At 45.6% G+C, this 17,910-nt stretch overlaps 1 protein-coding gene across 3 annotated transcripts in view; it reads right to left on the bottom strand.

Moving 5' to 3' along the window:
- CLPB (ClpB family mitochondrial disaggregase) overlaps nt 1-17,910 on the bottom strand; it is a 101,199-nt gene that overhangs the window by 8,202 nt on the left and 75,087 nt on the right. For 2 of the 3 annotated variants that reach the window (XM_060176882.1, XM_060176881.1), the window contains 2 exons: nt 12,513-12,641; nt 5,091-5,525 (listed from right to left, as the gene is read on the bottom strand). In XM_060176882.1, the coding sequence (XP_060032865.1) occupies nt 5,347-5,525; nt 12,513-12,641 (308 nt within the window). In that variant the 3' untranslated portion in view covers nt 5,091-5,346. Of the gene's footprint in view, nt 1-5,090; nt 5,526-12,512; nt 12,642-17,910 lie in introns of those variants that run through there. The other variant, XM_060176883.1, reaches the window with a different exon arrangement.

The raw sequence follows: 17,910 nt of genomic DNA, 5'->3' as shown, positions 1-17,910 counted from the left end.
GAGAGAAATTCAGAGAAGAGAAGACAGAGAGGGGGAGAGAAAGACAGACACCTGCAGACCTGTTTCACCACTTGTGAAGTGACCCCCACCCCCCACCACAGGTGGGGAACCGGGGATTTGAGCTGTTGCACCGGTCCTTGCGCTTCACACTATGTGTGCTTATCCCGGTGCGCTACCACCCAGCAGCCTCTTCTACCCTTTTAAAAGTGAGTATCAGTAGAGTCACTAGAAGAATAGACAGTCACTTTAGGAGGTCTCATTAACTGTCAAATTAAGCATAGATCCTCTGGCCCATCTCTACGGTCCTCTATTCAAAAGCCTCCCAACCCATCATCTGGCAGGTGGCTGGCTTCTTGCAGGTCTCCTAGTGTGAGGCTTGTTTCTATTTGCGGCCTCACCTGGATACTCAGTTTCCTACTGTCCTCAGTGTGTGTCATGCATGGGCCCTTCCACTAAGCTGTCACTGAACAGGACACAGTCTGAAGAATGGGTCTCCATCTTTAGCTCCTGTACTGCCTCGTAAATTAACCTACTCAACAAATACTTTTTAAAAAATATTTTATTTATCTTATTTTAATGAGATACAGAGAGATCAGAGTACTACTCAGCTCTGGCTAATGGTGGTCCTGGGAATTGAACCCAGGAGCCTCAGGCATGAAAGCTGTTTGTGGGGGTTGGCCAGCAGCACAGTGGGTTAAGTGCACATGGCGTGAAGCGCAAGGTCGGTGTAAGGATCCTGGTTCGAGCCCCTGGCTCCCCACCTGCAGGGGAGTCGCTTCACAGGCAGTGAAGCAGGTCTGCAGGTCAGCTCTCTGCTTTCCTAAGCTTCTCAGTACGGTGAAAGAGCACACGCCATCAACAGTGTGAAGCAAACTCCCTTTCTTCGTGCAGTCCTGCCCAAGAGCACACACATGAGAGGTCTGAGTGGGCAAACAAAGGGCAGCCGGTTGGCTCTGTCTTGGGGAAATCTGAATCCCAGTCAGCTCTGTTTCCAGGCCGAGTGCAGGAGGAGGTGAGTGGAGGATGTGCAACAGACCTGGCCCAGCTGACACTGACCTCTCCCTCACCCAAGGGTGCCTCGGCCAGCTGCCACTGCTGGTGGTGATGAGGTCATGCAGGATACGAGCCAGGCTCATCTAGGGCTGCCTGGAGCCGATTAAAGGCTTGATGAAGTGCGGGTGCCCGGCTGGCAGGTGGTTCTGGTGCCCAGGCGCTCATCTGACTCCACTGGGCAGTGACTCCTCTACAGTCACAGGCTCTGGGATGCAGCAATGCCTTTCCCCAGGGGCAAGGATATTCCAACCAAGGAAGGGGCTGGCTGTGTCAAAGGTAGAGGACAAGATGCAGGGTCATTGAGGGGCCCTTGCAGGTCTGACCTGCCACAAGAAGTGCAGTGACAACTCCACAGAGGCCCTCCATTCCCACACCTGGTCATTCCCTGACTGAATTCCTGGGTCCCTTTGGATGACAGATGGCCACTGCTCTCCACAGGATGTCCTACAGGTAAGTGACAATCTCCCCGTTAAATGATGGATGAACCCTACACTTCCAGTCCCCACATAAATGCTATTTACTCAGGAAAATCTCAGTCACTCCTTCAGATGGTCTCCAAGAACTCTGTGCTCTTTATTAAAATTTATTTATCGCTGTTATTATCTTTTTTGTTTTAAACCAGAGCACTATTTAGCACTGGCTTATGGGGGTGCCAGGGTCTGAACCTGGGGCCTCCTGATCCTTAGTCTCTGGTTTTGAGTGTCAAGAGGATTCTTCCTTTTTTTCAAGTTTTACTACTGGTCTATAATTTACATGCCACAAAGCTATCCAATTTATAGGATTTAATGATTTTTGAGTATATTCATAGATGGCATGTATATAACCATCAACATAATCTAATTTTACAATCTTCATTAGCTCCCAAAGAAACCTTGTACCAGGGCCAGCAAAATATCTCATGTGAACAGTGTACCCATCTTACTATGTGTATGACCATGTTTGAGCCTGGCCCCTGCAACACTGGGAAGCCCAGGTGCTGTGGTGCCTGCTTGTCTGCCTGCCTGCCTATCAGTCTATCTTTATCTGGAAAATAATGGTGACTCAGAGTGGCAAAGCTCTAGAGAAGACCACAAAAAGAAGAAGAAAAAAACTGTGTGCTCCACTTATTCCCAGATACTGCACGTGTGTGCTCTGTATCTAAACAAAAGATCTTGCCTTAGCGTGTAATCGTCTGATGTGCTTTGGTCACTGTATAGATAGTTATGCCAGATAGAGGCTGTGATCTGCTGAGGGCTCTAAAGGGAGGATGGTGACAGAGCTGAGATGAGCTGTGGTCCCCAATGTCTGTGGTCCTAATGGCAGGCCGTGCTCTCCACCATGCAGTATGGCTACATGCCTTAGCCCATCTACCTGACTCAGCTGTGATGACAGAGGCTGTATTCTGCCGCCCATCCGTCGACAAAAGTATTGGACAGACTGCAAACTCACACCTGAAATGCAGGTCCTCTCCATTTTGTCCTTGGTTCTCTCTAGCCCTACAACTTTCCAAAGACAACCCTAACTTAGCCAGAGCCCACCACATCCAGGAGACTGACAACTCTTGAATTTATATCCAGTTCTTTCTGTCCTAGGCTTTAGACTTATTTATCTAATGACCTACTATACATCCATCCAAGAGTGGACACAGGCTCCCCAGTTAGTTGACAGCTATTTTATTAATCAACCACTTTAAGGCAACCATGAATACAGCAGGAAAATAAAGCCACATTTTCATGATCACATGCCAGTATGGGGCACTAGATGATAAATATGAAAATGGACATGATGATGCTGAGCATCAGTGAATACCATGGAGAACACAAAACAGGGTAGATATAGAACACTTGAGAGCTAGCTGAGTGAGGAGGCAGCCATGCCTGGGAGAGTGTCCTGTCATCGGGAGAGGCAGGCACAGAGGCTCTGAGAGGGGTGGTGTTCTGGAGAGCAGTGAATGCCGGGGACAGTGGCCAGAGAGGAGGTGGCAGAGACAGGCAAGGTTGGGGCTGTGAGTAGCTTTGTGGGTTCTGGCCAGGCATTTGGATTTCATTTTGGCTTTAGAGGGATGCTAATGGCTGGTATGAAGTAGGAGAATGGACTGCCTTCTGTTTGAAAAGAACCCTCCTCTTCCCCCACTGGCTATTATTTGGAGGGTGGAAGCTAAGACTGCACATGGTATGGCTAGTCAGGAAGCAGTGGTGCTTGTCAAGAACTGGACTGCTGGACTAGATTTCATAGTCATTGCCATAGAAGTGGTAAGGGGGTGTGGGCTCAAAATAGAAGTAGGAATACTGAAGGACTAGACAGAACAGGAGAATTCAAAGAGCACTTTGGGGTTGAGGAGACAGCATAATGGTTATGCAAAAGACTCTCATGCCTGAGTCCCTAATGTCACCAGTTCAATCCCCACATCACCATAAGCCAGAGATAAGCAGTGCTCTAGAAAACAAAACCAAAGGCCACTCTGAAAACCTGGGTAGATGACGGTTATCATTTACTGAAATGTAGAAGACTTGGATGGTTGACTGCACGTTATAGTGCTCAAGGACCCGGGTTCAAGCCCCTGGTCTCCACCTGCAGGGGGAAAGCTTTGCAAGTGGTAAAGCAGTGCTGCAAATGTCTCTCTGTCTCTCTTCCTCTCTACCTCACCCTTCGCTCTTGATCTCTGGCTGTCTCTATCCAGTAAGTAAATAAAGATAATTTGTTTAAAAAAAGAAGACTTGGATGATGAGAATTTGGGGAGAAAAATGGAAGTATATTATGGCTATGTTTATATTAAGACTAGGGAAATATCTAAAGCTGGGAGAGCATGTCTTGAGATAGTGACTGTCTTTTTTTGAAGACTTTTTACCACACAGCGATACAAAGAAGTGTAATGGTGGCTGGGAGATAGATAAGGAATCAAGGGGGCAGGGTAGATAGCTGAACAGCAGTCTGGTAAAAAAAAGAGTCAAGGGAAGTTTATAGTTTGCTTCACTGGTAGTAACAAGGCATATCTCTACTTTTTCAGTTCATGTAACTAATTTTGTTTACTTCTTTGTCATACTTTACATTTAAGAATAAGGTTTCTGCAGTTAAAAAAAATTGATATTGTATCCTTTTGGACGAAATGAATGGAACTGGAGATGATTATGCTTACTTAGTAAAGAGATGGAAAAAAATAAAAAGATGAAAGACAACTACTGGATGGATGGGTTCACTCATATGTATAATCTAGAGAACTGAAATACATGATTCTGAAAAAAGAAAGAAAAGAAAAAGAAAAGAGATATAGAAACAAACAAACTGTCTCTAAGACTTTCTGAAGACTATGGTGGTTATCGGAGGGTGGGTGAGGCACAGAATTTTGGTGTGGAACTGTATCGACAACCCTACAGTCTTGTAAGCTACTAACAAAACAAAAACTATACAAAGGGCATAGGTCCTTTTTCCTTAGGAAAAGTTGTCATTATTTCACAATTTTGAATTATTTCCACAGAGTGAAAGGAAGAAAGGAAGAAAGAAAGAAAGAAAGAGAGAAAGAGAGAGAGAGAGAGGAAGAAAAGGACCCAGAAACATCACTGGCATCAGTGAAATGAGCATTTCGGTTGGGAAAACATTATTCTTCAAACGCGGGTTTATTTGGAGCCAGATAGTGGCACACCCAGTAGGCACATGAGTACACGTTACAGTGTGCAAGGACTCAGGTTCAAGCCCCTGCTCCTCACCTGCAGGGGGAAATTTCGTGAGTGGTGAAGCAGTGTTGTAGGTGTCTGTTTCTCTCCCTCTCTAGCTCCCCCCTTCACTTTTGATTTTAAAAGTAGATTTATGGGAGTTGGGCAGAAGCGCAGCAGGTTAAGTGCTTGTGGTGCAAATCGCAAGGACTCAGGTTCAAGTCCCCGGTTCCCCACTTGCAGGGGAGTTGATTCACAAGTGGTGAAGCAGGTCTGCAGGTGTCTTTCTCTCTCCCCCTCTCTCTGTCTTCCCCTCCTTTCTCCACTTCTCTCTATCCTATCCAACAACGATGGCATCAATAACAACAATAATAACTACAACAAGGGCAACACAAGGGAATAGATAGATAAATAAATAAATAGATTTATTTATTAATGAGAAAGACAGAAAGGAGAAAACCAGAACATCACTGATATATATGATGTCAGGGACTGAACTCAGGGTCTTGTGATTGAAGAGTCCAACACTTTATCCACTGTGCTACCCCTCCCCCCAGGCTGCACAAGACATGTCTTTATGCTGGTGGGAATGGACCAGCAGAGGGGAGATATATGTGATGTCAGGGATTGAACTCAGGGTCTTGTGATTGAAGAGTCCAACACTTTATCCAGTATCCACCCCAGGCTGCACAAGACATGTCTTTATGCTGGTGGGAATGGACCAGCAGAGGGGAGAAAATAGATAATGCAGGAGAGATGAGGCTAGTTCAACTGGAACGTTTGCAGAGAGCAGGAGACGGGAGCGTGAGCACAGGTGCAGGGTTGGTCTCAGCATTTCTTCCACTAGAAGAAAGAAGGCAGAACGCAAGGACCACCAGGTAAGTCATGCAAGTCGTGGTGGGGAGGTATTAGTTCCAGCCTCATTTCTCTAAGAAGTATGAGGTGAGTTCATTAGTGTGGGAATTAAAGGAGAGTTCTGGAGAGAGAACGACAATAAAACAACAAGGGCAACACAAGGGAGAGAGAAGAGAGAAAAACAAAGTTGCCTCAGGGGGCTGGATGGCAGGGCACCTTATAGAATGCACATGTCACCATGTGCAAGGACCCAGGTTCAAGCCCCTGGTCTCCAACTGTGGGGGTGGGAAGAAACATGAGTAGTGAAGCAGTGCTACATATGTCTCTCTTTCTCTCTCTGTCTCTATCCCTTTCCCCTGTAAATTTCTGTCTATAATAATGATGATAATAAATAGGAAAAAAAAAGTTGTGTCAGTTCAGAATAAGATAGTGATTTAACTCACCAAGTATAGTGGGGTGGCTGGCAATGCAGACTCAGACTCTTGGACATAAGCTGAAGTGAATCTTGTTAGCAAGATGCTATGATTTTTTTTTCTTTTCCTCTAGCAGGGAAGAAACATGAGTGAGGAAACATTTGAGACTGAACTGGTCACTGCTCTTGCACATCCTTCTACTGTTCGTAATTACCTCCAAATGGGTACAAACCTTCTACATGGCCATTCCTGGCCGTGAGCCTCAGCGTGACTACTCCTCTCCTCCTCTCCCACCTTCTGACCCACTGGCTCTGCTCCTCAGTCCTTCAGAATCAGCCCTCTGCTCTCTTTTCCTATGGCAACTGCCTTGGTGTAGGTCTCACATAGATAATCACAACAGACTACACATGAAACGTTTGCCCTTTCTCCACTCAGATCCCTTCAAATCTATTTTACTTCTGCATACTCTTGAATCTTGACTTCAAATAGAATACATATAGTAAAGTACAAGAATAATTATGAGGACAGCTCAGTAAATTGTCGTAAGGTGGCTAAACCCATATAAGGAACTTCTACATAAAGCAACAGAACATTACAGCAACCCAGTGCCTTCCTCCTACTTACTGCCTGTCCCCCTACTATGCTGACATCCTACATCTTGATTTTTCTATTTTGAACTTTATATATAAGTGAAGTCAGATAGTTGGTAGTCTTCTGTTAGGCTTATGTCCATAATATTAGGCTTATGAGATACACTGTGTTGTGCAGTTAAGAGTTTGTTCATTCATTTTATTATTCCACTGTGTGAACAGTGAACATTCCATGATTTATTGATTCACACAACCACAGACATTTTTGGAACTTCCTCAACCATCTCTCACATTAAACGTAAACCCAAGGAGCCAGGTGGTGGTGCACCTGATTAAGCGCACATGTTACTAGATGCAAGTACCCAGGTTCAATTCCTGGGTCCCCACCTGCAGGGGGGATCTTCACAAGCAATGAAGCACTGCTAAAGGTTTCTCTCTTTCTCTCTCCCTCTCTATCTCCCTTCCCCTCTCAATTTTTCTATGCCTTATCAAAGTGAAAACGATAAACTGATATTTAAACATAAACCCACCCCCACCTCTCTTCTCTACTCTTAATCTTCCTGGCTTCCCAAAGAAGGATAAAGCTGGACTCCCTTAATTTATGTTACAGACTTTCCTTATTGGATTCTTTTTTCCACGTTTAGTTTCTGACCCTTCTATCTACCCCTGATAAAGTTGGCTCTTCTGAACCATGTGCAACACATTCAACAAAATAAGCTCCTTCAAATTCCATGCATCTGCATGTGCTATTTCCTCTGCCTTCTTCCTCATCTACCTGGTGAACTTGTGCCTACTCTTCAAGACTTAGCGTCCACATCATCATCATGCCTTCCCTGCTCTTCTCCTGGAATTAAAGGGCCTTTTGTGATGCCACAGCACCTTCTTCACAGCCCGTAATAGTGCAACTCTTGGTTAAAATGTCTGGTCTCCGCATTGAACTTGGGATTCCTTAAGAGCAATTGACATATCTGGGATCATCTTTTATTTCCCTGGTCCACAGGGTAGGGCCAATGACAGGAGACAAGCTTAGTGAATTTTGAAAAATGAGTAAGAGGACTTGTCCAGGATGCTGGAGCTAAACAGGATCCTTGGGATCAGTTACCCTAATTTCTGTTTTCCTAGGAGGAGAAAGGACTAGCTGGTAGTGGAGCCAGAGGGCAAGGCTTTCAGAGAACAGCTCAAGGCAAAGGAAAGCCAATCACATATGGCTGTGCAGCCAGACACTGAAGTGGAAAAGGAGTGGAACTTAAGAGTTGTTTTTTGCCTCTAGGGTTATCGCTGGGGCTCTGTGCCTGCACTACAAATCTCACTGCTCCTGTGGCCATTTTTTTCCTTTTTTGATAGGACAGAGAGAAATTGAGAGAGGAGGGGAAGACAGTGAGAGGGAGAAACATAGATAAATACTGACAGACTTGCTTCACTAGTTGCAAAGCGACCCCCCTGCAGATAAGAAGCCAGGGGCTTGAACTGGGATCCTTGTGCAGGTCCTTGTATTTTATACTATGTGCACTTAACCCTGTGTGCTACTGCCTGGCCCCCGAACTCCATGTTTTGCAACCCAACAATCCACTAAGAGGCTGTTGAAGGGAGGAAGTCAGGGGAGGGAAGTCAGCCTCAGGTGGGGTGGCGGGGAATTTAGGACTGGGTAACACTGGCAACTGAGCTGAGGGCTTGGAGAGGGGGCTCAGAAGTGCCAGGAAGGAGGGTAGGAAAGAACTCAGGGCAGGCCCGGGGAAGTATGATTAGCTTTTGTACAATAGCTCATGTTTCTGAGGGGTGAGTACTGGTGGCTGAAAAGTTTCTTTTTTCTTTTTCTTCTTTATTGAAAAGTTCTCACTGTCATGACAGTAAGAAGGGTGACAGCAAGAAAGAGGCTGCTCATCTGTGAAGCCCTAAAAAGCCAAGCATACTATGACACACGAGTGACCTGGCCAGGAAGCAGTGACACCGCATCTCCAATCAGAAAATGTACACAGACTCTGAAGATACAGCGGCACACTCAAACACGTGCTGTGTCTGAGACTGCAGGGATAAGTGAGGCAGAAGCCTTGTCTTCACACCACCTCAGTCTGCTAGGGGGTTGGGCCCAAACCCCAGGAAATAGGAAGACTTCAGAAGGAAAGTCAGTAAGCTGGAAGGGAGCGTGTAACTGGGAGGAGGAATTCTGCCAGAGAAACAAAGGCTGATGGCAAATGAGGAGCAGAAATGTAAGAATAAGGGAACTGGGAAAACAGACAGACAGGACTAAGAGTACTGAGTAGGGACAGTAGTCCTTACAGTGTAGCTGGATGTTAGGTAGCACTGGAGAAAAGTTAGGAGAGGGTCGGACCAAAGCCACTCTAAAAATCATGTGAAAAATGTCAGAATGGAGCTGGGGTAAATAGCATAATGGTTATGCAAAGAGGCTCTCATGCCTGAGGCTCCAAAGTCCCAGGTTCAATCCCCCACACTATCATAAACCAGGGCCGAGCATTACTCTGGTAAAAAAAAAAAAAAAAAAAGCTAAGGAAAAAAAAAAGGATTCTTTTCCTTGTTGCAAATGAACGCTGAAGCTCGTAATAAGAGACGCGCTACGGAGAGTGCATACTCTGTGCGGTCTATGCATAACCTAGTCCTGGCGGGGTCTACGGAGTGCATACTCTGTGCGGTCTATGCATAACCTAGCCCTGGCGGGGTCTACGGAGAGTGCATACTCTGTGCGGTCTATGCATAACCTAGCCCTGGCGGGGTCTACGGAGAGTGCATACTCTGTGCGGTCTATGCATAACCTAGCCCTGGCGGGGTCTACAGAGAGTGCATACTCTGTGCGGTCTATGCATAACCTAGTCCTGGCGGGGTCTACGGAGAGTGCATACTCTGTGCGGTCTATGCATAACCTAGCCCTGGCGGGGTCTACGGAGAGTGCATACTCTGTGCGGTCCATGCATAACCTAGCCCTGGCGGGGTCTACGGAGGCGGGCGGCCCTGCTCCGATTTTCCACTGCGGAAAGAGAACCTTAGAACATCTGGTGGCCTGCCCTGGACACACAGCTGGGTTTTTCTGACTCTGGAGTGCATGCAACCTTTCTCAACGGGACTTCCTCTTTGCACCACACATGGGAAGTCATTGAGTAAGATTTTACCAACTTTCCCATGAATGATACAGAACTCATAGCATTTGAGATGCCCAGGAGAGTGAGGTCAAGTCCTTGTGCACAAAGGAAGCTTCAGAACATAGGACAAGTTAGAAGCCTTTGAGTGGGAGCACACATTTCATGTGTGTGTGTGTGTGTGTGTGTGTGTGCACGCGCACGTGTACACGTAGGGAAAGGGAACACATCTGCCCAGCATATAGGGAGATTTCTAGTTCTTTAGATAAGACAGAATGATAACTACAGTCTATACAGCATCTAGTGTGTGCAGTGGCTTGTATAAACACTGCCCCTGTGGCACTTGCTAGGTACCATTTCAGACAGGGAAATGAAGACTTATAAAGTTAAGGTAATACAATGAGTAGGATAGGGAGGTAGGGATTCAAACCCAGGGAGGCGTGCTTTCTATTATTCTCTGCTGCCTCCTAACGGGCCAGAGGGCTTCCCACATTTTCAGCTGATCTGCTGCCAGAACCACTCATGCCCCCTTACATGGGTGCTGCTGGCCATAAGGCAAGAGCAGCTGTTCCTTCTAGCTCTCACCCTCCAAGATCTGGGGACCCCAAGTCCCTGTGAGCTAAGCATTTTTAAGGACAAGGGTTCTGTGTGGATGTCATGAGCAGAGGCTGCCTCTGTGTGGAAGTCAGTATGGAATTTATAGAAAATGTTTCCCTTTATGTTGTTGTAGTAAAACTGGCAGCAAATACGGACCAAGAGAGCGTCTCCTGAGAATGTTTAAATAGCTTCTCTTGCCCTCCCTGAATCCCTCTGGAGAAGGTCAGCTGAGGTCAGAAGACTTTAGAAATGTTCCTAGCAATAGCCCTTGGGATAAGGGAGCAGGATCCTGCCTCTCGGTTGGCTGGTCACACACACAGACAGACCAGGAAAGGTCAAGGGGCAGAAGTTGGTAGGCCTGCAGGCCCCGAGTGACAGCTACTTGTTCCAGGCAGGAAGGGAGAGTCGGTTAATGGTTTTGGCCCTTGAGGCTGGGAGTAAGTGGATGCTGGGTAAGAGGGCAGGTGGGTGGACTGTAAAGGTGGGGGGTAAGGGCATCTGCTCCACGGCAGCAGGCAGCAACCATGCCCCTGGAACGGCCCAAAGGCCAGGCCTGGCCTGAGGGTGAGGGTAGGGCTGTGGCATAAAAGGCTTCATGTCTCTCCAGTACAGAAGTAGAAGGCTGGAGAGAGGGTCTTTTTTTAGAGTGAATTTCCTGTCCGTCTGGGGGCAGGGGCACAGTGGGGAATATAAACCACAGGACACTAGCTGGGGAATTGATGGCAGAGAGAAGCCCCATGCTGGATGCTCCAATTTCTACCTGCAAATGTCTTGCTGGAGAGCTTTCAAAGGACAAAATGAGTAGCACACTTGAGGACTTTTTCCAAGTCTGTTTCTAAAAGCAGTGAGTGCATGCCCTGAAAGTATCAGTCATCCCAGGAACTATTACCACATCCATGAGGAGTCCTGCCCCGCCAAGTGCATGCGTCCTAAGCCATCATGGCTATGGTTGATGGAAGGAGGGTTTGGAGTTCATGGAAATCCCTCTAGCCCAATCAAATAATGAGTGTTAGAAGACAGCTCAAGGATTAAGTGAAGCACTGGCTCTAGAACTGAGGGAACTTTCCTTGAAGACTGGATTTTGAAAAAGTGATGATAGAACTGGGGATGTGGCTCAGTGGTAGGGTACAGGATTCTCATGTATGAGGCCTTAGGTTCAAATAACAATAACTCACATGGAGGAGTAGAGTGGGGGGGAAAGAAGAAGAAAGAAAGGAAGGAAGGGAGGGAGGAAGGAAGGATGGATGGAAGGGAGGGTGAGAGGGTTAAATTACAGGTCAGCTGACAGAAGGTGTAGAGAGAAAAATCTTAACTCATAGAAGAGATTTCAATCAGCCACAGAAGAACTAAAACAGAATGAACCCCCTGGAAGATTAGATGTCCCTTAAACTTCTGGAGAGGTTATTTCTGGAGGAGAGGTGGGCAGGCAATCAGGGTGGCTCAGAGGATCTCTGAAGACCTTCTCATGGATTTATAAAGAATGAGCCTTGACACAGAGGACCCTGGTATTTGGCATAGGGACCAGACATTCTGGCAATGCTTCCTTTCCTACCAAGGGGCAATGGTGGAGGGAGATAAAGGAAGTGGAGGGAAAGTGGCTGCTTGAGAAATATCTGGCAGGGTGGCAGGTAAACACATCAGCAGGGGCCTGCCTAGCCCAGCATGATTTTGGGACTGGCACTCACTATCCTTCCATTTAGACGAACTTTCCCTCCAAGGAGGGCATCTAAGCAGCCAGTGAGAGCTTACTGATGGTTCATTGTGCTAGGTGCCATGCGAGGGGTCAGCCACAGTTCCTGCCTTCATTTCAGGTTGCTCAGAGTCAAGTGAGGGAGAAGACTGATGAACACATAAAACAATTTCAGGTGTGATCCTGCAACAAGCCAGGACAACAGAGCAGCCTAATCCATAAGGATAAAAGGGTGTAGTTTACACAGGGGTGCAGGTGGAGTCAGGGAGGATGTCTTTGAGACCTGGCTTAGCAGGGGTCTGAAGGGTCTCTTCTTTATTCCATTAACCCTGTTCTGGGGGTTACAGAGGAGTAGAGAGGACACTTTAGGGGAGAGAAATATTTAAGAAAACTCTCAGAGACTGTGGAGGTGGGCAGGATGGTGGAGGACCTTCTACACCAGGCCCAGAACACACTCCAGCCACTTAGGGCTGTACTGCTCTTCTCAGATGTACAGTCACGCTCCAGGGAGGCATTTTCAGTGTGGAGGGGTTTCAAGTCCTCTTTGCCCTACTCACCCTGCTCTGTGGCCCCCAGTCCATTCACCACACTCTCACCTCCATCAAGAAGCTCCTTGACAGTGCGGTAGTCATCAGCAAGAACGGCATAGTGTAGGGCTGTACAGCCCTTGAAGCTGGCACGGTTGTTCAGCCGGTTGTTGAAGTCATCTTCTCGGGTGACCAGGACTGGGGGAACAACAACACAATGTTCCATTAGCAACAAAGGCCGGGAGCCAACAATCTTACCTTTCTCTTGGCAATTTGGATGACACACTCACCTACCTGCTTATATATGTAGCAAAGTACCTATCATGTGCCTGACTAACTGTGCTGAGCAAGAGGAGACACCACAGAGGCCAGTTGGCACCACAAATGCTTATTGATATGCTCTGCACGTCAGAATGTGTTTGGAACAGAGGAATGAATCGGCTATGGTCCCTGGCCTAATCTGAGGAAGGAGGTAAATAACAGACAAATGTTTGCAATACTGTTTATAACAAATGCTGTGTTAGAGATATTGTGGGACAGTACATCAATCCAGAGGGGAGTCTAGCTCAATTTGGATGTGAAGGGAAGGTCCCAGAAGTCTGGGTAGGCGAAGAGAATTATTCTAGTGGTGGGAGTTGGGCGGTAGCGCAGCAGGTTAAGCACAAGTGGCACAAAGACTGGAGTAAGGATCCTGGTTCGAGCCCCTGGCTCCCCACCTTCAGGGGAGTCGCTTCACAGGTAGTGAAGCAGGTCTGCAAGTGTCTATTTTTCTCTCCCTCTCTGTCTTCCCCTCCTCTCTCCATTTTTCTCTGTCCTATCCAACAACGATGACATCAATAACTACAACAATAAAACAAGGGCAAAAAAAGGGAATAAATAAATAAATAAATAGAAGAGAGAATTATTCAAGTGGACAGAGGTTGGGGTTAGGAAGGGAGAAGCCAGTGGGAGTAAGCAGAGCAACAACACAACTTTCTACATTCATGATATTTACAATATCTATCATTCTGCAAACAATTTTACATTTATAGTATCCATAAAGCTTTTGAAATTGCAGAAAAGTGTAAAGAACAAAAGGGTCAACAATTCAGTTATTTGAGAAACTACATTTTACATTTTGGTAAATATTTCTATATAGGTAAATATATACATGGGTATCAAGAAAAACAGGGCTTTACTAGAATGCAATTTTTATAATTTGTCTTAAAAAAATCTTCACTTTTGAAGGTTAACAAGCATTTGAAAGGACCAGCATTGCATGTGGACAAAGAATCCCACATCCCTAGGCTTAATCTAGTACTAATATTTGGGACTTTCTTAAATTTAAAAGAAACTAAAGCCAGTTCCATCACTTTTACAGGACCCTTTCAGTTGAGAGGCAATACCTAGTGACACTCACCCAGGACGGTCCTGGTTTATGTCTGTTGTTCTGGACAACCCCAGTTTAGACAACAAACTGGAAAGTTACTCTACCTCTCCCTTGGGAACTGAGACCACACAGGACAATATCGATTTGGTTATGAGTTCTATTTTGCCTCCTGTAGAGATTCAGAGCAATTGTCTTATGTTCCCTTCTGACCTGAGTTTGATGCAGGTAGATACTTATGTTTTCCTGTTCGCCCCTGAGCTAACTTTCTGCTTAAAGTCAGAAGACAGTTCAATCTCCTAATATTAGCTGGTATTACTTACTGACCTTCTACTCTGGCCAGGTCCCTCATCCAACTAATCTTATTTAATTCTTGTAATTACTTTATGTAGTAGGTCTTATAATTTCCACTTTTATGACTCATGCTGACACTGAAGCACAGAGGTCACAGAGCCATTAAGAGGTTGAGTGAGGACTAGGATCTAGGTCTAATCTGGGTCTTCACTCAGTCCTTCCACCATTTGATTCCATTTTGGAAATGAGGGCAGCAGAGTCCAGGGCCTTGAGGTATTTTTGTGATTTCTCCCTCTTTCCCCCTGGCTTGAATGAAGGTACCAAAACAGTGCCTGCAGAATTTGCCTTAGTAGAGAAGTACCTGAGGTTTGTTAGGGGTACCTAGATCAGTGTAGGTAGAAGCACTGTAAGTATGGGTCCAGAGTGAAGTTGGCGGGATGTTCACCAGGAGAGCAGACCACGGCCAGCTAGCTCTACTGCACTAGACTGGAGATGGGGGTAAAGTGGACTCTCTAAACTGCTCCCCCCAACTGTTATCTGACTTTTAGAACAGTGAGAATAAAAGTGCCATGTGCAGCGTTATTACATTTCCCCTCTACGAGAATCCTTTGGACTTACCTAAGAGATGACTAACTCTTATTTGCAAATAGTTGTGTCAAATCACAGTGACTGATCTTGTTTCCTACCTGCTACTGGGTAGGAGAAGGAAACAAGAAAGCTGGGCTGGGGGAACCGGGTGGGCAGTGGCACAGTGGGTTAAGAGCACATGGCAGAAAGCACATGGACCAGCATCGGGATCCTGGTTTGATCCCCCAGCTCCCTACCTGCAGGGGGTTTTCTTAATAGGCAGTGAAGCAGGTCTGCAGGTGTCTGTCTTTCTCTCCCCCTCTCTGTCTTCCCCTCCTCTCTCCATATCTCTCTGTCCTACCCAACGACAGCAATAACAACAACAATAATAACAACAACAATGATAAACAACAAGGTCAACAAAAGGGAACGTTTTTAAAAAAATAATAAAATTTTTAAGAAGTAGGAAAAAAAAGAAAGAAAGAAAGAAAGAAAGAAAGAAAGAAAGAAAGAAAGAAAGAAAGAAGAAAGAAAGAAAGCTGGGCAGGGGCTACAGAATCAAGCAGACTAATTCTAATTGGCTGCTTTCTAGGCAGGGAAGAAAAAGACCAGCGTAATAAGCTGAAAAAGAAATTCACAGAACACAAAAGCTCCCGAGTCCTGAAAGGCATTGCTCAGCTACCACGTAGGACACTGACTGCTGGGCATAATGACAAACCTGAGGACAAGTGATAGTTGTCTCAAGAAAGCAGAAAGAGCGCAATCCATTTTACAAAGAAAACACATCAGCCAACAAAAAACATTGAGTGAGTATCAATGCATGGTGGTAGCTGCTGGAGACAGACAAATGAATGAGACCCAGGTCCTGACGTTAAGAAGTCAGCAGTTGAGTTTGGAGTATGGCACCAAAGTAAAAATCTCTGGATGGAGGTTGAGGGTAGACGTTCAGCTTTGGGGGGGGGGGGGGGAGAGGACGCAGAGCTTTGGTGGTGAGAATGGTGTTAACATTCACTCCTATTAACTTATAGTCTCACAAATCACTATTTAATAAATATGAGAGGGGAAAAATGGTTCAAATGTTTCAAACTTTCAATACATAGACCACAACACTGAGTATATATTTCTTCAATCTAACCACTTAAGACTTCAAATTGGTAATCAGATTAAATTTTAACAGTGAGCTCAAATTGTTAATACATTTCTTATAATAACTTGTTCTTTGAAATAATAAATCTCCTAAAATCTTAGACCAGGGAGTCCGGTGGTAGCGCAGCGGGTTAAGCGCACATGGCGCAAAGCATAAGGACCAGCTTAAGGATCCCAGTTCGAGCCCCTGGCTCCCCACCTGCAGGGGAGTCACTTCACAGGCAGTAAAGCAGGTCTGCAGGTGTCTAACTTTCTCTTCCCCTCTCTGTCTTCCCCTCCTCTCTCCATTTCTCTCTGTCCTATCCAACAATGACGACATCAACAACAATAACAACAATAACTACAACAATAAAACAAGGGCAACAAAAAGGAATGAGTAAATAAATAAATAAATATTTTAAAATATTAAAAAAAAAAGCTTAGACCAGAGAGAACAGAAGCAACTGGTGGTGTTACTTTATAAGAGACAGCTATATGTAAATAGCATAAAAGCACATAATTTATGGCAAGGTCTCATATGCTACAGCAAATCCTAACAATGGGATTTTCAAAACTAACCCAGTTGCCAAATAATCTGGTTATAATAGTAACTATCTATTGCCTTCTTAAACCCTAAGGCAGGAGGAATCTTCCCCTTTCTTTATAAAGCCCATATTTCTCCTAGTCCTGGAACCTCTAGGGTGAGGCTCACTTTCCTGCATGCTTCTTTCAATTTATACCAACTGATACTACACCTGCTGATACCAACCCAATCAATGCCAAGTACCACCTCAGCATGTTTCACTTCGGACTGTGTCCAGAGACGTCAGGTGTGAAATGTCAACCCTTCAGCTTCATTACTCTGGTGAGAACTTTCCTAGCTCTTAGGGCTCCTTAATTCCATTTCGGGTGGTACACTTCCTAACAAAGCCTCAACACCTAGAGATAGACCAGGGCCCATGAGATAGGGCATATGTACATGTATCCGTAAGTTAGGGGAAAACATATACCTTCAAGCAAAAGTGCACAATAGTTAGTAGTGAGCCAAAAAATGCAGCAAGCAAGTAGAAAGACCTACAAAGGCACCATAAAGTACCTGATGAAATAATTTCTATTTAAACCTAGATACCCTCCTCACCTACCTCCTATTACAAGTGCCTCAATCACTTCAAAGCTAACCTTGTCACACAAAGTAAGGACTACAAAAGCTGAATAAGGGCAAAAGACTGGCATACTTAAATGATGACTCTTTAATCACTACCAGGCCACCCATCAGCTGGGGCCCTAGTCAAAGAATCCTGCGATTCCCACACAGGGCCTAGACCTCTAACAGATCCCTCTCTCCACTGTCACTGGTCATATTCATTAGCAACAACATAATGAACCCCTTTGTGGGCCCCTATAGGACCTTGCCCTCAAGGTGGATCAACAATAGTAGGGACTATTCTATTCTCCAAAGGGATGTTGGATAACATATTCTACATACCACCCGAGGAAGATGGGTCCTGAAATTAGTGCAGCCTGGAATGTTCCTAGCCATGACCACAGAATGTGAGCTCAGACCTACAGGGATGCAGAGGTTACATAGGCTCCTGTGCTGAATATGGGCCCCAGATCAAATCGATGGGGTTTACAGTGTTAAAAGTATTTATATACCTTCCCCATATTTTGGGAGCTACTCTCTTGCCTGATCCAGTTTTCTATTTCTAGTATTTTTTCCAACTATGACATAATCTCCCCAGACAATAACCTGGGTCTACCTGCATATTAGATGCCAGGTTCAGGCAAAAACTAGTAAAGTCATGTGCCCCTTGGAATATACATAAAATAGACCTACTAGCTTTTTCCAAAACAGAGACCTCAAATCTTCATCTGCAATATTCTTGCCTTTAGGCTCATGATTAGTCAACAATCTGTCCTGCTTTATATCTTAACTCTTTTTCAGCCATCAGGTTCCAGACACTACCATGATGCCAACCTGACTTTCCTGGGCAGACAACCCAACCAATGTGTCCAGGAGCCCCGCCTCCCCAGAGCCCTGCCCCACTAGGGAAAAAGAGAGACAGGCCTCCAACACCCATGTTCAGTGGAGAAGCAATTACAGAAGCCAGACTT

Source organism: Erinaceus europaeus, chromosome 17 (genome assembly GCF_950295315.1).
Source record: "Erinaceus europaeus chromosome 17, mEriEur2.1, whole genome shotgun sequence".
NCBI classification, from domain to species: Eukaryota; Metazoa; Chordata; class Mammalia; order Eulipotyphla; family Erinaceidae; genus Erinaceus; species Erinaceus europaeus.
Note: the sequence above shows the minus strand (reverse complement) of the source record. Positions and strands in the feature narration are given on the sequence as shown.